This window comes from Rhopilema esculentum, unplaced genomic scaffold, assembly GCF_057945365.1.
Source record: "Rhopilema esculentum isolate cy_ngs unplaced genomic scaffold, ASM5794536v1 HiC_scaffold_36, whole genome shotgun sequence".
In the NCBI taxonomy this organism is placed as follows: Eukaryota; Metazoa; Cnidaria; class Scyphozoa; order Rhizostomeae; family Rhizostomatidae; genus Rhopilema; species Rhopilema esculentum.
Genome location: NW_028300847.1, coordinates 1,466,734 through 1,488,585, shown reverse-complemented (window position 1 = coordinate 1,488,585; position 21,852 = coordinate 1,466,734). Strand labels below are relative to the sequence as shown.

The 21,852-nt window shown below is 36.8% G+C and overlaps 3 protein-coding genes and 1 pseudogene across 3 annotated transcripts; 1 reads left to right on the top strand and 3 right to left on the bottom strand.

Annotated features, from left to right (window-relative positions):
* Positions 1-3,023: 3,023 nt before the first annotated feature.
* On the bottom strand, positions 3,024-3,674 carry LOC135691772 (uncharacterized). The gene is made up of 2 exons (XM_065209739.2): positions 3,501-3,674; positions 3,024-3,353 (listed from the first exon to the last, which is right to left on the bottom strand). Exons 1-2 carry the CDS (start codon positions 3,672-3,674, stop codon positions 3,024-3,026), a joined length of 504 nt encoding a protein of 167 aa, XP_065065811.2.
* Positions 3,675-6,995: 3,321 nt separating this feature from the next.
* Positions 6,996-9,264, bottom strand: LOC148957208 (uncharacterized; annotated as a pseudogene).
* A 175-nt stretch (positions 9,265-9,439) lies between these two features.
* LOC135688109 (pleckstrin homology domain-containing family M member 3-like) lies at positions 9,440-12,685 on the top strand. The gene is made up of 6 exons (XM_065204818.2): positions 9,440-9,660; positions 10,412-10,491; positions 10,819-10,870; positions 11,404-11,490; positions 11,723-11,806; positions 12,226-12,685. Exons 1-6 carry the CDS (start codon positions 9,574-9,576, stop codon positions 12,337-12,339), a joined length of 504 nt encoding a protein of 167 aa, XP_065060890.2. The 5' UTR covers positions 9,440-9,573; the 3' UTR covers positions 12,340-12,685.
* A 592-nt stretch (positions 12,686-13,277) lies between these two features.
* LOC135688110 (uncharacterized) lies at positions 13,278-21,100 on the bottom strand. Its single transcript, XM_089115734.1, has 4 exons — positions 20,924-21,100; positions 19,544-19,643; positions 15,013-15,150; positions 13,278-13,537 (listed from the first exon to the last, which is right to left on the bottom strand). The coding sequence occupies exons 1-4, from the start codon at positions 21,017-21,019 to the stop codon at positions 13,374-13,376; spliced, it is 498 nt and encodes a 165-aa protein (XP_088971860.1). The 5' UTR covers positions 21,020-21,100; the 3' UTR covers positions 13,278-13,373.
* Between the last annotated feature and the right edge of the window lie 752 nt (positions 21,101-21,852).

Here is a 21,852-nt window from a genome sequence, read left to right as displayed (position 1 = left end):
ACAACTGTGGTCAGTTCAAAATTTATACAGGCAGATTGTGGATAAATATTCAGTATTTCTTCAGGTGAGAGGCAAAATCAAATGAACATGCCACTAACCACATTTTGGTTACTAAAACTTTACTGAAATACTTTACTAAAATGTTCATTGACTGAGTAAGACTGGCAAGTTAGTTGGATTCTTTCTATACCTCAAACTTGAATGTTGTTGAATGTGATGTTCAGCTCATTTGTCCAGGACTTAACATTCTTTCAAAATGTTTGGTTGCCCTTTACAGTTTGCAATAAAGATTGTCTTATATTCAAAACTGGACGCTGTTTATTTCCATAAAATCAATCATACTAATTAAAAACTTAATCATACTGATCAATACATCATACTCAAAAATTGTGTTGGATTGTACTGTGAAATTTTCTTGTTTTATTAACTTTGATGTATACACCATTTGAAAGACAAGCAATTATAATATTTAGACAAAATCTTGTAAAATACAATTACAAAAGATCTTTTGCAAATGCAGGAATCATAATTTTTATGTAAAAGTCCTTCAAAATGAGCAGATTGTCAGCCCATGCAGGATCTTTCTTGATTTGAATAATAAGGGATTGTTTTGTTGTCCAAACAACAAAAAAGCAAACTTCCCTGTCAGTCAAGTGTAGCTGGCCTTGAATTTGATGCAAGTAATTGTGTGTTTGCTTCAGTTGATACACACCATCATCAGATTTTTTTATATAAAAGTTTTCTGATCTGATTGCTTCCTCAATGGTGCACTCTCTCTGGCTGTAAGGGCATTTTATTTCGAGCAATGCATTTTCATCAATTAAGCCATCAGGGGAGGCACCCAAAATGCCAGACAATTCAAGCCATAGCCCGGAATCCTCTACCTTTAAATTTGTTTTCTGCTCAAATACTTTCCTTGCCTCATTTTCATTAACGACCCCCCAGTGAATGGCTTTTACTCCAGACAAATCATACTGGCCAAGGACTCGCTTGATGATTGATGGAGTTGCTTTTTTAGCCTTTAGCACACTCCCAAAATTGCTTGCAGTCAGTCTTCCCTTTCGTAAAATATGCCAAGAGGGGTTTTCTCGTTGTTTTATGGTGACTTGATTCACTTTCAACCGCTGTTCTGCAGTGATTTAAAATCTTTTAACAAGATATTCACGCTGGTCATTATGATTAATGAATTCTGATGATACAATGATGTCTTCAACGGGGGTAATTGGGAGTGGAGCTTTTGCTGGTTCGGGAGAGAGAAGCCACAAAGTACCAGTAAAGCTGCCATACTTTTTGAGTTCTTGGTAGAGCCAGGACCTATCATCCAGGGGCGGATCCAGGAAATTTTTTGACCGGTGCTCAGTTTAATGGACCACACCCAACAAATTGACCACGCCCATTTTCGGTGGCGATGTTAAGTAGCGTATTTTTTCCAATGAGCGTCCCTCTCTAATGCACGCCCCCATTTTGAGCAAAATTTCTCTAATCAACAACCACTCTCCAATGAGCGCCCCCCCTAAATATTTTGAAAACATATAGAGACCAGCAAATCTTTACAATAGTAATCAGTTTAAATTTGGAAAATCATCTGCAACTACTGACAGAATTACATAAAAATATATTTGAGGGTATTAACAATTTAAATATTCAAGATGCCACACCAGTATTTTAACAAATCTACTAGGATTTCGACTCGGATGTAATTGAAATCTTGTAATTATTATGCCCATGACAGGTGTGATTGATTTTTCTAAAAACAATCATTGTTCAAATTCCAAAGCTCAATTTTTTATTGGTGGATTTTTATCTTTTTCTCAATAAGCCCCACTCTCTAATGGGACCAAAAATATGATAGAATACGGTAAACAGGAATGGCTATGGAAGCAAGGAAAGTATTGTACAAAATAAGGCAATGTATTTCATGAAAATTTAGAAAATGTTTTACGAAATTCGTTACACTGGTTAAAAGCTATCTTTTGCAGCTTGGAATTGTGTCCTTAAGAAAAAAAATTTACTTCTCTTTCATTTTATATATTAAGTTGAAAATTTTGTTGATGTTGCAAGAACTTTGACAGGCATTTACACGCCTCTTTGAACTATTCTTCCTTTAGAAAAATCACAAAGGGGGACTGCGATGCCATTTCTCGCGTAAAAAAACAAAGCGAACATCTCAACATTTCAATTAACGCTTTGTCGTAGTATCACAATTACCTCAAAGCAAACAACATTGATTCACGTTTGCGAAACTCAAATCAACTAATAACATGGCTAATAAAACGCAACCTGGCATGTCACCCTATTCCTCAACTGCATGAAGTTATAATATTTATGCATATAATATTTTCTGATGTCTTGCAATTTTTCACAAAGTTTGTATGTTACCACTTACCTGATAGATAGGTATCTTAGGACGTAGCTTTGCTACACTTCCGGAGAAGAGCTGTGAATCAGTGAACGAGTCAGCGCTATTATCGTCCCAATAAAACACGAAAACTTCCGCAACGCCACTTCTCTATCATTTCTTTGCTAGGCTTTTCTTTTGCCATAAATATTAAAGCAACGTTTCTGTTCATGCACCCCGTAATATCAACGAGAGTTGCCGCAAATCCCAAAAGCCTATGCCACTTGCCAGTTCCCTATCCATCAATTTCCCTGAATCTTTATTGGCTATTTCGTCTTGACCGGTGCTCAACGTCATCTGAGCACCGGTGAAAAAGCAAATGATTGGATAATGCTGGATCTGAGCACCGGTGAGAAAAGAGTTGATTGGCTAGCTCCGTTCGTGACAATTCTAATTTACGAGCCCACCTGTGCTCGGAATAGCATAGAATAATGTGATTTCATTGGAGGATGATTTTGTCATCCGCAATCTAATTGGTCAGCACTTGCATTCTACCAGAATTTCGTTCTGGTGAATATACCACGACTGTAAACATTAACGCGACAAAAGAAAATTCTTTGGATAAAAGGATATTTTTCATGCAAAATAGATGAAAACATCGAATCAGTAGAAATCTTTACCTTTTTTAGAAACGCGCACAGGAACAGGTACAAGAAACAGTACTTTGAAAATCTGACCGGGGCTCAAGCACCCTTTGCACCCCCCTGGATCCGCCACTGCTATCATCATCATTAACCTCTCGTTTAAGACAGTTGTATTCTTTTGGGCATGGATAGAGTTCTTCTACAGATTTTACATCTAGCGGAGCCTTCTGCTTCTTCCATTCGCACTCGACATCTGTTCGACTAAGGTTGTGGATCCCATGGATTAAAATTGCAGCGGCATGAGCATACTTGTAACTTCCAAGAGGACATTCACACTCAGATGATATTATTTCATCATTACGGAGGAATACCTAAATTTAAAGAATTTAAATTTGGAATTCTAAGATGAAAAGGGAAGAAGAATGATTAACTTAAAGAATAATCATGAATAATCGTTAGGCCTACTACAAAGTATAATGTTAGGAGCTAGGGTAATAAGATACATTATATTCGCTTACCGTAACTTTATAGGACTTGTTCTTCATACTAGCGTGCACTGATCCTCGAATTACTCCATCAGAATAATAAAAAGATTCAACATGGTCGGATCTGAAGTGATTTTCACCTCGTTGGATTGATTTCGGCTCGTCCGAGAAGCAAGCAGTGAGAGCACTTATCGTAATGGCCGCCATGTTGGTTCAAGCGGACGTTTGTTTAGAACCAGTAAAAAGTGACTCCATGGTAACCTGACGTCACACTTCGGTACTCTATAGTAAAAGTAGAGATTGGCCACTTTTTGGCATTAACAAAGGCGGGGCTAGAGCTACAGCCCTGTTCCTAGCATATTTCTTTTCAAGTAACAGCTAACAGGAAGCTAGGCCACTTCTCTGGATTCTTTTGCACCTCATCTTTAATCGTCACAATTTGAATATTAAATATTTAAAACATTTAAAATTTTGCAAGTAGCCAAGTGTATAAACCGAAGGAGCTGATAATAAGGTTTTCTTGCTTTTCAAAAGACATGGTCCCTTGCGAAAGCAATTATCTCAGATATTTAGAATTATGTCAAAAAAATCATTTGAAGCAACTACTGTAGCCAGAGGGGGGAAGTTGTCGTCGAAATCGCAGCTACGTGGCAGGTGTCAAGGGTCAGGTTGCTGAGTACGCGATTATTGAATTAATTAAAGAAAATGAAGGCATACTCAGATAACAAAAATGTAAGGGATCTATTATTTCTTAACTTTAAAATAAACAATTCTTTAAATTTAAAAAATCTTGATTTGTGAAAAATGCTTAAATACTAAATTTGATCAAAACGGACATTTTTTTATATTCCACTAAAAATTTACAGCTGCATCAAAAAGATTTGCACTATTTAGATAATTTGAAAAAGTTTACAGAATGCAACCTTTCAATTTCATCAGAACTTCAGATTTGATCTTTGAAAAAGCTGATGGCAACGAATAGTTGAATGTTTAGTGAAACGAGAATTGAGCATTGTCGTGTGTGATTCGTTCACTAATAAATCCATCCATCCATCGACTAACGTGTCATTTCCAACCCAGGGAGTCTTATTTTACCTACAGTGAACACGGAGCCAGAGAGAGAGACAGTGTGTTGCTTGATTGTAACTGAACTCTGAACTGAACTTACTTACAAATTAACATACTTATATACAGAAATGAATATCTAAAATTAACACGAACGATGTAAGGAAAACAAAAGATAGGAAGGGCGAGTAAAGGTGATGAGTAAATTGAATAGCTTGGCAAGGATTATGTAAACAATAGGGATTAGCGAATGCGTGAAATGAGAGTGACGTAGAGGATGCCTGTGCTGCGATGTGAGAATGTGGGATAATGATGGAATGAATGAAAAGGAAAAATTGATGTAAACAGGCCTAAATAGAGTCACTAAAAATCAGTCAAGTTTATCTCTATATTGAAGTGAAATCCTGGAAAAGGCCTTAGATGAACTCAAGATTAATATTGGCATTGTTAGTATTGATAGTGTTACAGCAAAGATAATGTCAATGTAGATTCATGCCATTTGGCGAAACGAAACGAAACGAAACGAAACGAAACGAAACGAAACGAAACGAAACGAAACGAAACGAAACGAAAAATGAAATATTACGAAACAAACGAAACGGATAGAATTTTTGGTTTTGGAATGGTTTTTAAAAGAACAATTTGAAAAAGTGATATTACTGTTCCAAGTTACCGTAAAAGCTCTACTAAGCCCCCTCTCTCTATTAAACCCCTCCCTATCAAGCAAAAACTTTAAACAAGACCCCACTTTAAATAAACACTTTAAATAAGCATTATGAAATACCTCTTAATGAACATTGTCATAACCTGCACTTTGAGGTTAACGCAAGAGAGAAACCCAGGGGCGGATTCAGGGTGTCGCACAGGTCGCACGGAAGACCGTCAGATTTTCAGAATTTAGTTTTAGTCTTCAGTCATTAAAATAAGGCAATCATGTTTACCACAATCTTTTATTTCCCTCCTTACAGATAATACATTTACCTCTCTTTACACAATAAACACAGGACCGAACCTTGGTCGATCTCACACGCAATGCCACAATTTAATTCAAAGACCATCCTAGACCGTAAACATATGATTTTTAGGCATGTCGCCCGTGCCGCACAAATATGCAGGGCTACGGTGGCCCACAGGTTCCACGGCAAAACTTTCTTTCTCACGGCAAAACTTACTTTCTTACGGCAAAACTTACTTTCTCACGGCAAAACTTACTTTCTCACGGCAAAACTTACTTTCTCACGGCAAAACTTTCTTTTTTCACGGCAAAACTTTATTTCTCACGGCAAAACTTTACTTCTCACGGCAAAACTTTCTTTGAATTTAATTTATTACTTAAATTAAATTTATTTTGAAAATTTTATCTCGTGACATTGGATTCTCGTCGTCGTATTGCTTTGTTCCTTTTGCTTTTCTAACATAGGCGTAGTAGACAAGGGTCTGGGGAGATAAGGGGGCTGTAGCGGCAACTGTAGTTTCTCAACACTGAAAAGTTTCCAAAAAAGCGATAATCAGGCAGAAATCTACCATGATTCAGTCAGGCAAAATTTTCATAAACAATGGATGTTTTTTGTTGGGCAACCACTTCGATTTTTTCTCCCCTTATATTATGCCCATGCTTATTATTTCATTTCTTTATTCATTGTTATTACTATTATTCGAAAAATTAAGTACCTGGCCATCAACCCACCCTGTGAGTAATACGATATGATATGATATTAAACACAATACCCAATTTATAGGTTTTTTACAAGCCACAATCGAGCGTGCCAAGTGCACGTACGTGATATTTTTGCACGAATTTTATGTGCACGCCAATTTTCTACGAATTGATCTTTTTCACTGCTTTCAAAACAAAGGAATCAAAGACCTTGCATGCGGTACTGTTTCGTTGAGATAGGCATAAAGGCCTAGCCTAGCCTAACCTAGATAAATTTTAGAACATTTCTGGGCTGTCTTTCTGCAAGAATTATCAAGAGAAGATGTAGGTATTCGTAAATTCTGCGAAGTTTAAAACGTCTAAAGCATTGATTAGATCTAAGTATCACGTACACAACAACACGTGAAGAAAGTTTTGCCGTGAGAAAGAAAGTTTTGCCGTGAGAAAGTAAGTTTTGCCGTGCGAAAGTAAGTTTTGCAGTGAGAAAGAAAGTTTTGCCGTGAAAAAGAAAGTTTTGCCGTGAAAAAGAAAGTTTTGCCGTGAGAAAGTAAGTTTTGCCGTGGCACCTGTGGGCCACCGTACAGGGCTCTTTGTTATGCAAATATTTTACCAAATCTCACCAATCAAAATTCAAGTTTTCACATATTTGTGCGGCACGAAAAGTCTGTAAACACTATGTTAGATTACTGTGCCGCACAACTGCTGGCAAGGGAAGAAAGTGGACGAGGTTAAAAGTTGTGAAGGCGAAGAATCCCAATTTTCTTTATTCATGCGGAAGATATTTTGTCTCAAGTTGAGACTCTCAACAGCGTGTTTGGATTTGCTGGGAAATTTGGAAAACCTTTTAAAAGGCCAAGGAAGCTGGAAGAGGGCCTAATGGGTGCTTTAAGACATCTTGCATTTGCAGATTTCGGGTTTCAGCAATTATAATCATCCGAGCAAACAAATTTCGATCCGCACGAAGAACGTTTACGGTGTCTTTGTTCTTTGCCACCTTCTTGGTTGTCGATAAAGCATTAAATGTTTTCAACTTTTGCTTCTTCAGCGTGTCATAGACGGGTCTTCTTGAATTCCGCATAGGCTGCCTCTCCAACATTGAAGGCACTTGGATGGTCCTCTGCTATAGCTGTGGTGGCAACAGCTCCTTTTGAGATGCTAGAAAGCTGTTCATGGCCTGCAAATGGATCTGTACAGTTCTTTATCAAATCAGCCATGGCGGTAACATCTTTCTCATCTTGGGCATTGCGCGACGATTGAAGATCGGCATGACCATGCTTTCCTTTAGCATAGCCAACCATTTCGCGCAAATTACGCAGGAATAAAGCTCGGAACTCTGCCATCAAGTAGTATCTTTGTACTGCAGCAGGTCTCAAACTGAAGCCTTTGGTACCCCCAGGTGTTTGGGTATCCTTATTTACTATTTCCTCAAAGGTTTGGTCTACGGGAATTCTTCTAAATGTATTTTCTTTGCTCAGCTGGACTGAAAATCCGCCGTTTCCCATGAATTCGTATATTTCGAGATGATCATCTTGCAGTCTTGTCATATCGCTTTAATAAGCTGACATGTATCGCAAGTAAGTGATTGCGTTGTATGCAAAGCACCAAGGAAGCATCTGGCGGATACAAGAGAGATGAGGCTCCCAATAACCTCCTCTTGAGGCACGAATCATCTGAAGAAGTAGTTCAACCATGCCTATGCAGGACATCCAGTATGCTGATAGGGGACACATTGGTATTGCGGAGAAGATCCGCGTATTCGGCAAAAAGTGAAGAATAACGCGGGAAAATTCGGCACATCAGAAACTTATCGTGATAGTTCATCAGCTAGAGTACCAATCTCATCAAGACATTCATGTACTAGAAGATTTTTCTTGATGCGAATCATGAATCAGGGTACACAGTTAAATTTGTGATGTTTTTTATGTTAAATTTACTTTCAATTCTATTTTTCAATCATATTCAAGAAGACAAATTAAGAGAAATAACTTAAGATTTTTGGGACCGGAAGTGGGACCGAAAGTGACGTCACACTCACATTGTTAGTTATCCGTAATTAAAAAGTGGCAATTTATCTTACATGCATCATATTAAATCTAAGAATGTTTCATTTTGTGTGAAATATGAAGAATTATTGGCCAAAAGCTACATTTTAGTATATTATCAATTTATGCTGGTTTTGCGGAATTCAAGGTCACGTGAGACCTTTAATCTACTATGAAAACATTTCCATCGTATATTTTTAAATTTACACAAAATAAGCTTTGATTTGATATATGGTGGCCTTCATCCCCCCGAGTGGTAACGATAAGCCATTTTTAGCTACTTGGCCCATGATTTGCAAGAATATTCAACGCGTTTGAGGTCCTTCCTCCGTCTTGCAGGACCCAGCGTATCAAATATATTGGCAGAACATTTTACAATTATCTTAAAAAGTATCAGCTGACGCTTTGGGTATAGAGATCTCTGGAAGGGCGGATAAGCAATACTTAACTTCCTTTTTAGATGTAGACAGTATTTTCTTGCCTGGGTCAAAGATATTGGAAAAAGCTGGATATTATGTTGTCAAGCTTTTGATGCGTTATTTGCATTTCAAAACAGTGACCTTTTTGCCAAAAATTGTTGTCAACAGTTGTGACAGGCTTTGGAAAGATACTTGTCAACAAACCAAAGAATTTGTTGGATTGTATTTCATTTCAACTTTACTCTTTCTTTTTATAAGAACCAGTGAATTAAAGTTCAGGCAGACTGTTCTTTATTCTTTCGAAAATCCGAGGCTGGATTGTTTTTAATTTGTTCTTAAATTGATAGGTTGTAAGCAGTGCGATTGCTAGCTTTTTCGCTTTAGGAAGGTTTTCAAGCCTCATTTGCCAACAAAGTGAGTGAGACAACCTTCATTTGCCAAAGTTTGAATATTCACCGAAGAAACACCCACACATAGCTAAAACTCCTCGTTTTTGAGATAAAACGGTGTTCAAAATTTTACAGTAGCTCAGCCCCAGCTTGTTCTTAATTTGTTCTTAACTTTTGACCAATTTCGAGGCTCGTGTTCTGATAAAATTATTCTTATAAAAAGAAAAGAGTGTAAGATTGTGGCTTTTAAACTAAAAACATGACTTTTCTCAACTTCCTTCTTATCAGGAATTAAGAACATATCAAATCAATCCTGCAGCGCTTCAACTTTTCCGCATTGGTCTCCCCCTGAATCATATTGGTTAGTTTTCCCACGAAACTAAGGAGCTTTTTTTCCTGCCACAAAATTATTTCCTAGAGCTAACAGGAAGTAATTTGGTAAACTTTCCTCACTAGAAGACATATTGAATTCAATAGAGATGTTGAATACTTATCTCTTTGATTCCAGTAACCAAGGTTACTAAATCATTCTTGATGAAGATTGAAGAAGAGCCTTTGTTTCACATCGATGAAGTCAACCCCACGCTGTACAATGCTGTTCCAAGCCTGAATGAGGTTAAGGTTTGTGTGCAGCAGTGGTTTTAAAGACTATGATTCAAATGATTTCATTTGTAACTTCTAAATGAACTACTAGGAAGTTGGGATAAAGAGAGTGCGGAAAGGTTCCCTGAAAAGGAATTTCCTTTCACCATTGTCTTCTGTCCTCTACCTTAACTAAGACAGTGCTTTATTCCTATATTTTATGCATTTAATGCTATTAAATATTCAGTTTGCAGGCTTGTATTCACAAGTTGGCACCCCTGCAATACAATTAGTACCAATTTGCAGAGCCACATTTTAATACCCCTTTTTAGAATTTGTCTTTCCCAAACTATTCTAAGGGCATGTTCTTTTGCTCTCCTTCTTTTTACTACCCCAAAATTTCTTCACTTACGGCAAGATTTTTGCGAATAGAATAAAATTGTTCATAAAAAGCATTTCTAGAGCCCAGTACTTACAGAACGAGAAATCAAAACAGACTCAAATTTAAATCTTTGAAATTTCAACATTTGGAAGGACAACATTGCTTGCTTTGGGTTAAGACCTTCTATGCAAGGACCGAGATAGTGGGGGACTTGCGGGCTTCCCCCTCTCGAAAAACTTAAATTGCGCAAGTAAAATATTTTGGATATATTGCTGTTGTGATACTTATTTATCAGGGCTGCCCCTCCCTCCCCCCAAACAAAAAGTTGTGTCTTGGTTTTTGTGTATTGGTATTTTTTATGAATTACAGCCATCCAATATAAATGATAGCAGCCAATTTTTTTTGCAGATTTTAAGAATCCAGTTGCAGCATTTGAAGGGTTTCATCCTAACATGCAAGAATGATGTAGCTGAAGATTTTCGAAAACGGTGGGTATAACTTATTTTACAGTGAAACACAATCGATAAATCGATGTAGAGCTTAGGGTATCTTTTATCAATTCGAAGATACATCTGTTGTTCTTAATAGATTCTTCAAATAGTCAATATTATAACAGAATTGCAGTACGTAAAAGAAGTCAAAGGAAAACTGATTAGGTTTTCAATACCTTGAATCCTGTTGCAGAATATTAGAAAACACGGTACACTGCCGTATGAGGTCGCAATAACCAGTAACCAACAACCAGTAATCTCACAATAACAGTGGAATAAATCATAGAAGAAACCATTTCATGCTTCAACCTCATCTTTTTTCAGATTATGGCCAAGAGAATACTTGTGCGATGATATTCATCAATACTCGGCATTGGTAATTGCTTACTAATTATTAAAACATCCTCACCACCCTTGACTTACATTTGAATTTTTCATTAAAAGGAAGTGGTACAGTTAATTTTTTGTTACAGTGAAGCCCGAATATTTTGGCATAGCTCAGGTTGTTACTGGGTGCACCGGCTCCTGGGCGCCCTACTTGCTACCCCCCTGCTTAGTATTTCGCTGTGACCATCGAAAGAGTGTAACTTCTACTTCTCTCGGTGAGCCTTATGTAAGACTTAGTAGTAGAGAAAACTGTTCCCAATAAAAGCGAGAGAAAAGGATGCATTTTCGATGTCAATTTCGTTCAAAAGCAAAGGCCTTCTTTCTATAACCTTCTCTTTCTTTCGTAAAAATTTTGAGGCCATGTGCTTCAAGTTTATTTGCTTGAAAACCATGCTTTGGCTACTTAAAGGTTGTAGCTATTTTATACTTCAACTTTAATTTTCCTTCCTTACACCTCTCTTAGCCATCATGAACACACACAATCCTATTTCTTCTTTATTTTTTTCAAACGTTTTCTTCCAGGACTTGGTTCAAGTTCACACTGGGCAACTTACCAACCATCTACGAAAAATTATATCCTTTTTCACGAAGCATGTGTACAAGTGCACGGTAAGAAGAAATTTTTTTTTGGTGATATTTTTCTATATTGGTTGTATTTTGCAGTCAGTTGGTCATTAGAGCAAAAGATTCACCCACCCGTTGAGACAACAGAAAAGATCCCTTATCTGACAGCCTTTATGATAAATAAATTAATGGTTGCTATTGCAAATTTTCTTTTTACTTATTGAAGTTCTGTACTGTCCTATAATAGAAAAAAAGTTAAAAATGTTGTTTTTTCTAGCTTTGTAGTCAAAAAGGATTCATATGCGAGCTCTGCAGTAGTAACAAGATCATTTATCCGTTTGAAGTTCTTACAACTGTTCAGGTAAGTACTTTTCTTCTTGCTGAACTTTTTCCCCTTGGAACCTATTTTCATAGACTATCAATTTAGTTAACTCCTTAAGCACCAAATTTGTCGGGAAGTTTTGAAAATGTTTCTACGTTGTTGGAGTTTGTAGATCTTTAGCCCAACTCTCACTCAAAAAATTCCTTAATTTCTTTTTAATAAGTCAGAAAGTTTAAGTTATATCTGTTAATCTACTTTACTGTTAGAGCGTCAAACAGTTTAATTCTCTCTTCTTGAATGTTAATGTTTGATTAGAATTGGAATAGAGTACATTTCTGGGAAAACATTCAAAATTCGCGCAGAAAAATCCACCTCCCCCCCCTCCCTTAACCCGTTGACGAAATTGTTTCTTAATAAAATCTTTCTATCGTTGTTTAAGCTGCCTTCTGTCGTTCTAGTGTCATCGCTGTCAGTCTGTTTATCATAAGAAGTGCAGAAAGGATAGGAGCTGCTCAAAGTGCCTTCGTCTACAGTTCAGAAGAAAGAACCAGGAGGAGAACATGGAAGTCTAGAATTTATGGCTGCATGATTTGCTGCGATGAGTATAAGAAAAATTAACCTGCACCATATAAGTCAGTTCTTACACGTGTGCCACCCGAACAGGATGAGTTTGTGTAATTGCTACTGTTAATTGCAATGTTTTTTTCCCGTGCAAACCATTTCAACCACACCTAGCAAAAGGATGATTACAGTTCTAAGATTTTAGCTGACAACGCACTAAGGACTGATTGTTCCTTTGTTTTCGGAGCGTCAGTGTTTAATAACTTAAAGATTAATAAACTTAAAGATTTCAAATTTTGACGGTTGTCACATCTTTGGAGGTAACTTTTGTTGAATATGTTGAATCTAATAAAAGTACATCGTCACGTGCCCCTTTCTGCTATTTTATCTGCTACATCAACTAAAGTTAGTTGCCTTTGCTCTCCTTTGTATTTTCTGCAGATGCAACTTGATTAGATCGTCCAGCTACTACTTGACCGAATAAATATTCTGAATAAAAAACATCATTCAAAAATATTATGGAGCAAGCCTTGTAATCCTATTGCTTTTATAAATTTATGACAATGAACTTTCAAAGTTGAAATATTAAATTTGTGTAGTTGATTGTGATGCACAACGTGCAACAAAGGCTTGGTCAATTACAGTTTGCTACAAGCACTACATAGACATTGGAAAGACGATAAGACATTTGTTCGAAGGTCCGTTGGCTTTAAAACTTTTGCATCGTATGCGCATTGAGAAAGTAATTTGTTCTGAAACCTTCGATCCTAAGCGCATTGGCATATGATGCATTTTTCCCATTGGTTCGTACAAATGGATAAAACAATACCCTTTAACAAATGGAATCGAGACTCGTCTTCCCAACAATACAGTTCAAATACCAATACATCTCCTAAACTGCCAGTTCTTGGGAAATGACTTAACGAGAAAGGAATCATCAATAGTCACATTTGATCATTCCGGATTATATGACTCATTAAAGAGAAAATACAAAAAGATATGCTCAGTCAAATTTTAATAGAAATGTCTCCGTTGGGTGATAAAGTTAATCACTTCTCTTTGTTCCAATGCCAGCGAAGACAGTGCCTGCTATGATTGTGACAATTGCCACACAAGCAACATAAAACGAAGCACCGAATTTTAAAAGCTCATTGCCTTCTGGCTTCAATCTAGCAGCAAAGACAGCGACTGCGATGATTTGAAATAGACCTACCAAAACAAGCAATATGTATTATTATTGAAGCATATTTGAAAGCGATGGTGTTTATTGACGAAGTAGAGTCCAAACAAGATTTTGGGCTTTCTTCTACCGCTTTTATTATACGAAATTTTTTAATAAGGCTATCTTGTAAAATCTAACTCCCGAAAATCGTATAAATTTTGCAATTTGGCTGAAAATTTTTCTAGTGCAAGAAATGAAGTTTTGCTAAAATATTAAATATGTTTTCAAATAAATACAAAATTTGGTAGGAGAAAGGGCAATTGCAGTAGTCTGCACTAATTTTTTCAGTTGGATAAATTTGTCTCTGATTCGATTCTGCGCGAAGACTAAAATACAAGGGGATTATCAGGATCAAAAAGGTGATATGATAGAGAAAAGGCAGTGTTTTTACGATCTATGGTTGATGATTGGGATCCATAATAATAGTAGGTAATGATTGAAGGTCAGGATGATAATAATGATAGTTGATTACCACCATTGATCATGATTGTTACTATTTGTGATTTATCATGATTGATGGTTTTGATTTTGATGATAAGGTAGGAGGATAATTATGAATAATTACGACTAATTTTTTATGACCGATTGATTGTAACTGATTAATTTAGACTGATTTTGACTGATTTATTATGATTGGTTCATCATGACTAATTTATTATAACTGATTGATTAAGACTGATTGATTATGACTGATTGATTGATTGTGACTGATTGATTGTGACTGATTGATTTTGATGGATTGATTATAATTAGTTCATCGTGATGAATTTACTATAACTGATTGATTAAGACTGATTGATTATGACTGATTGATTGTGACTGATTGATTTTGAAGGATTGATTATAATTAGTTCATCATGACTAAGTTATTATAACTGATTGATTAAGACTGATTGATTATGACTGATTGATTGTGACTGATTGATTTTGATGGATTGATTATAATTAGTTCATCAGGACTAATTTATCATAACTGATTGATTAAGACTGATTGATTATGACTGATTGATTGTGACTGATTTATTTTGATGGATTGATTATAATTAGTTCATCAGGACTAATTTATCATAACTGATTGATTAAGACTGATTGATTATGACTGATTGATTGTGACTGATTTATTTTGATGGATTGATTATAATTAGTTCATCAGGACTAATTTATCATAACTGATTGATTAAGACTGATTGATTATGACTGATTGATTGTGACTTATTGATTTTGATGGATTGATTATAATTAGTTCATCAGGACTAAGTTATTATAACTGATTGATTAAGACTAATTTATTGTGACTGAATGATTATGACTAATTTTTTTTAACTGATTAATTTTGAGTAATGGATTATGACTGATTGATCATGACTGATTGATCATGACTGATTGATCATGACTGATTGATGTTGATTGATTGATTTTGACTGATAGTAATAATGACAATCAATATGAAGAAATCTCTTACCTGCGACAACTCCACTTATAACTGAGGGGATTGTTGGTTTCTTCTTCAAAGCAAACTTGCAAATGAGGAACGTCAATATCATTTCCGCCACCAGGAGGAATGCAATTACAGACATTGCCCTGACTGCATTCAGATCACCTGGAGTTTAAACAGATGTTAATTAGTGGAGTCTTTATTTTTAGACTGATTTAGCGTATACACATATAACAAGATACAAAAGGTCACTATTGAAATCAGATGCTGCTTTGCAGGAGAGAAACGAAAAGAAGGGATGAGATTGGTAGGTCAGGTTTCGGAGCAGCTTCGTATGTGACCGATTGCCTAGAAGTTCTGAAGCAGAGGCTTCTCGATGACGTGTTTAGAATTTCCTACATTCTCATTGTCGCAGTCATTTTTGAGAAATTTTTCAAGCAACATTCAATTGAATGTTGTAATTGTTGAGCTACTATATCAGTCTATTTTTCGCTGCCTCTCTTTGAACGACGACCGATATTTTCGAAGTATGTCGATGATAATGAATTTTTTCATTAAAATTCAAACAAGCATCGGGCCTCATTTTGGTCTGTATTGGTGTACGTTTACTATTGTAATTACAAACACTAAATAATCTGTACAATACATTTTGTCAAGAAGCAAAGGTAGACGTTGAGTACCCTAGTTTCTTAGCGATTTTGGAAATTCGAAAAATCATTACTTCTTAAGTGTTTCTTTTTATGATGTCATCAGGTCTTACCGCATATTTAATTTTTCATGCCAGCAAGTTATCCAACAGAATTCTTTTGGGGAGGGTTTTCGTAGCAGCAAACGAAGACAATTGTCGATGTTTTCAATCGTTAACAAATACCCATGACATGTTTGTCAAGAGATTCGCTTCCATTCTATTTCTGTACTTAGATTGGGGACATATATTTTCATATTGCTAAAGTTTATAAAGTTCTAAAGTTTCTAAATTTCTTATGACTACCCAGTACTCGTTTCTTATAGTTTCATAAAAAATAAGAGTACTTTTATCTTATGCTCAGACAGTCTCGTGTGCTTATAGTCGCTTATGTTTCTCTTATAGTTAGGGTCTATTTGTTTGCCGCCCGTAAGCCTTTCATGTATTCTGGTAACGTTATATGTAACATACCCTTTTACCCGGCATCGTTCCACCGAGTACTTAGCCCCATCTTCTAGCTTATTTACGTACTCACTTTAATTCAAAATAAAATTATGCGTATAATTAGGGTATAAGCTTTCTTTAATAGGGGCAACTTAAAGAACACGAGCCTCAAAATTAGTCAAAAGTTAAGAACAAATTAAGAACAGGCTGAAGCCGAGCTACTGTAAAATGTAATTACTAAGAATGTTGTAAACCCCCTTACAAAATTGCATCTCAAAATGAGGAGTTTTTTGCCGTCTAGGGGTGGTTTAGCGGTGAGTTTTCAAATTTGTCGGCAAATAGTGAATATTCAAACTTGTTGGCAAATAGAATATAAAAATAAGAAAGTCTGGTTCAGTGCGCCCGGACCTCGTTCCGGTGAACTTATTTGAAAGAACTTTAGTCAATTTAACAGACTGGAAACTGGGCCTGTCGCCTGTGAAACCAGACTGTCGGATAAATGATACACATTTCGAGATTTATGATCAGTATCTTCCTTTACACCTTGGTGCCCTCTCACCCATGCGTCGAGGGATGAAGCCAACAAAGGTATATGAATGTGTTCTAGCAGTGTATATAAAAAAGATATAGTGTAGCCATAGAGGCATACACCATACTTTAGATGTATGAATATTTCTATACATATATGAAGCGATTGACATATATAAGAAATATCCCCTTATAAAGATGTGCCACGTATAGAAAAAACAACATTGGAGTTAGATGTGACAAATAAGCGTAGAGAGTGTATGGCATGGCCAGTGGCCCAGATAGGGGGGAGCAGGGGGGGGGGCAATTTGCCCCAGGGCCTCGGCCTGAAAGGGGCCCCCAAATAATTCTGAAATTTTTTTTAAAATGTCTTCTTTTGAGACAGTAAAATGGCAGTAATTTCATTGGGTCCGTACACTGAGTCTTGTTTGAATTTAAGGCCTATCAGCTTTATTTATTGAGTCTGGGGCCCCGAGAAAAGCTGAATAAACCTTAGATCGCATATTTTACGGATTCATCTTTAAAGCTGAGTTTCCCTGAGTTTCGCAAAATCGTACTTATTGGTGGAAGGGAGCCCTGATAAAAAATTAGGTAGCCCATATAATCTTGTTTTAATCTATGACCCGTTCAAGTGAGTTATGTTTGCATTTAGACTCGTTGCATAAAGCTATATTATATTTTTGGGGCCTCTTTCAGCAAACTAGCATTAATAAAGAACCGCTTACGTTCAACAATGACTCAAGACAGACTTTCAAGCCTCGTGACCCTTTCGATCGAGCACGAACTAGCAATACCAATTGATTACGACAATATCATTGATCAATTTGCAACTGAAAAAGCAAACGTGCGCAACGTTTGGAAATAATGGGCGTTTCCCATTTTATAAAGGGTGTGGTCCCGGAATTTTTTTGTATCCGTCTCTAGGGCCCCAACCGGGACTTTGCCCCAGGGCCCAGGCCGCCTCTCGGCGGCCCTGGGCATGGCGACACCTTTTAATGCCATAAAATGCTCAAAATTCAGTGTGCGTTAACTGGCGTTAACCGAGATTAATATGCCTGTTATATATTTTCACAAGATAACTTCTTGGGGTTGGGAACGCTTGTAGGCCCCACACCAAGTTCTAGAGAATAGCTCGAAAAGAAATATATTCGATTGTGTAGGTTCCGATTTTCCAAAACAACTATAACTATAAAACAACACAATAATAAGTAAATTTTCTCCGTAAGATGATAAATCCGTGATCCGCGAAAAGGTTCTCTAGGCTCACAACTCCCCTTCAAAAACATAAACAAGCATACATACAAGCATATATTGATCTATTTTAAAAATGTCAATCAGGATTAAGATACTGGTATAAAAGTCAGGGGGTATTACACAGTTTCCCGACAATGCCTTTTTAAAGACTCATTGTTAGCAAATAATAATAATAATGATAATAATAAGACAAATATTTACAGAGAATGGCCTCAGTCACTCGAGGGTGCTTTTCATGAGGGTCCTTTAAATTCTTTAAGGCTAGAATAGGGGTTTGTGACCATAAATTTTGTAATTCTTTGTTCTTTGCATTAATAATTTTGAAAATTTGACGGATGTGAATGGTGCGATTATTATATAGTATAATGAATTGTAAAACAGGACCTTTCAATGGAGACAAATTCCCATTGTGTGTTTTGTTAGATTTGAATAGTTGTGACTGCAACAGTCTGATGACGTTGTTGAATGGTTCATTTATATCATTGAACTTTTATCCCCTTACGATGAGGTTGTTTTTTAATTCTTTTAATTTTAAAGACTCATCGCTAGCAATGGGCCTTTGCAAGCGTGGCAACGGTCCAAACAATGGCAGTAATTTTCTACGGATTAACCAAAATTGATTTTAGACAGTCTAGAAATGCATTGTGGGATGCTTACGTAGAGCAATGGCTCATTGTTAGCAATGTTGATGATGATGATGATGATGATGATGATGATGATGATGATGATGATGATGATGATGATGATGATGATGATGATGATGATGATGATGATGATGATGATGATGATGATGATGATGATGATGGCGTTCTTCCGCATTTTATTCACATCATATGCTATCATGTTGACAGCTTTGGAAGTGTTCCGACTTTGACTCCTGATCCTGTCCTTTTATGATTTCCAAAAGAGGAATTTCGCATCGAGTTTGCTACGAATTTGTTTCAAAATTCTTCTTTGATTTCCACCAGACTGCGAATTCGCCGCAAAATTATATTGTGATTTTCCCCAAAACTAAATATTGTCTGAGGCTCGGTTCGGCGATTTTCAGAACACGGACAGCACGCGTGGGGGAATGTTTATAGAATATTTTCTGATAATTATGACATATAATAAGTATTGATAATAAAATCAAGAAAATTTAAAATGCTTTCATTGGTTATTAGCGGCTGCGAAATATTTCGTCGCGGTAAAATTAGAACGCTTTTCGAAATCAGAAATCAAAACTGCGCCCCCTCGATATCTTAACCAGCGATTTCGCTGCGAAATTCGCCTCATGGGAATCAGCCCATGCAGTGTGTGCTGTATGAGGCCTCTTGTAGACCAGGGTGAAAGAAGGACGGGAGAGCGTTGTACATAACGAAACTAGAGTGCACAAAAAGAAATAATGGTGTTCAGTGACAGCAGAACAGCAAGTACTCGTTGACGAGAAAAAAATCTTCAAAATGCAATATTGACGGAATTCAAGATTATGGTTGTTCTGAGAATGCATAAAACCTAGAAAAAGAAATTCAAGCAATTTTACTTGTACGGAATTGCTCCTCAAACTTTGGCTTTTGAAATGACGTTTTATTTGCAAAACGTCACTATTGATTTGTCTTTGTTCTCGGCGCGTTGCGGTGTTTCCTACTTTCTACATTTTAGGCTTACCTTCTCTGTTGGGATACCAATGGCCACTAGCGCAGTTGCTGAGAGACCTTATTTCCACACACGCTTTGAAAAGTCCGTAGCTCCAGGCTTGCATGCCAACCAGTGGCGTAGCGTCTATGTATGCTACGCTTGCGGCGCAAGCGTAAAAATTTATAGACAAATTCTAAAATTCTTGCAACACTTTCAATGCATAACAATTTCCGCAATAAACGGCTTCTCTTTCTTGTCCTGAGCAGCATGCGGTGAACTCTAGCGCCAACAGGCCAATTGGCCCCAATTGGCTATTTTTCCAAGTAAACAGATCGCTAAAAATTATGAAATTCGAAAAATCTGAAAAACTGAAGCCTCTCCACATCACTCTTTTTGCCTGTCTAAAGTAAGAGAAACATGTGATGCTCCAGTACAGCTTTAGTGCAACTCGAGAAAAGCTTCTGAGAGAAGTGAGAATTTTCCGGACTGGAGCTTGCGGTCGGCCTGAGCGCAAGCCTTCCCAAATATTTGATAATCCACAACATTTTTCTACCTATAAGCTGCTTTTTGCGAATATTCTTTGCGAGATACATCATTTCAAATCCAATTATTTCCCTTTCTTTACTTTGTGACTGTTGAAAAGAGAAAAGGTTTCGTCAAAGTGGGGTCAGAGTCTATTTGTCATGATCCGCATTCCGTAATTCAAGTCAAAAGGCTTGCCAGTATAGTCAGAATTTACGGACCAGGGCATGCGGTACACCTGAGCGCAAGCCTTGCTCAATACATGATGATTTGCCGGGACTAACTTTCTGAAACTTTACACATGGAAGCATCTTCAATTCTAACAACTCTCACAGTTCACTATTTTCATCTTCGTTGACTATGAGAGTAAATAATGAGCAGAAACTGTTGCTCCTGTTCGCTTAGGCTCTGCAGTGTGTTAACAATTTCGCAATGTGGAGAGCTCCTCCCTGCGGGAATCCCCAGCTTCATCAAAATATTCTTACATTAGGTGGGCATTAGGTGATGCTATTTCTTGAGGAATATGAATAAGAATAAAATCTTTTGCGAAGCAGTTTTAGCACTAGGAGTAATTCTGAAAATTCTTGCTAAAACAATTGAGCTTTTTTCAAAAACTTTCGCATGGGTGATAATTTTTCCCTTGGCCCCCCTTCACTTTCCAACCTCTGTCGGAGCCTCTGATGCAAAGAATAGACACCTTGATTGATTAGAATTAGAGTACAAGTGATTTGTTACTTTCAAAATCAAAATTTATTATCACGATTATCATTAATTACCGTTTGTATTTTTAAGAAGCTGAAAATACGATTACATTCATTCAACATAGCCGTATATTTTATGTTACCGCATGCCTAAGTTCTGCGCTCAGGCTACGCCACTGATGCCAACATCAAATGTCAACCATTTTACTGTTGCTAATGCTGCAATCTGCAAGACGGCAGTAAGTGAAAGAAGAACAAGACCAATAATTTCAAGCAAAATCATTATTCTTATGATTTCTAAGGATCGGCAGCGCTGTTACCTCTACGGATGCTTCAAAACTGTGAGTTGATGGAGAGATGTCCGAAATTGATGATACATCACATCGGTGCAAAGCCCAAATATGGTCAACGGATTTCATACGCAATTCTTTCGTACCCAGAACCGGGGGGCTGACATGACTTCCGCAAGGAATGTTTTCTCAGAAGCATGTTTTGAATTCTCAAGGGGCCTTAGTGATTTCTTCCCATTTTACAGAAAACTGACGTTTGAAAAAAATGTTGCGTCTGGCTTGCTCTTTTCTTGTGTGAATAGAAACTGGAAACAGAATCTTTTAAAAAAATCCACAAAAATGCAGGTTGTTTTTTACGTTTATAATATTAGGATTGTAAATATTATCAAATTCAGAATCAAATATTGCTTTACTTGCAGAGCAGATGAAGAGAGGTGCTCATGTAAGATTTCGAATTGGTGTTGATTTTTTTATTCTAGGTGTCTCACCCAACAATTGTAGCTAAATAGGAAATTTCAGGAAATTACGTTTTAGGTAATTCAGGGACCTTCACATCTTTAAATCATTAAAGAATCAAGCAAAAGTAGTTTCTGTGTTTGTTGCTTATCGCTATTCACCCAAAGAAGGTAAGCAAAACTAAGCATTTATCATTTCCAGATTTATTGTGACACGATAAAAAACCAGTTCTTCTTTAGGTGAAATTGTACCTTGCGTCAAATTTCCCTACAGTTTTTCGGAAGAAGCGTCAACTGCAATTCACAATGAGGTTTAGTTCTCTATTACGTGCGAAAAGGATTTTCAAGACTTGGAGGAGGATTGATAACTT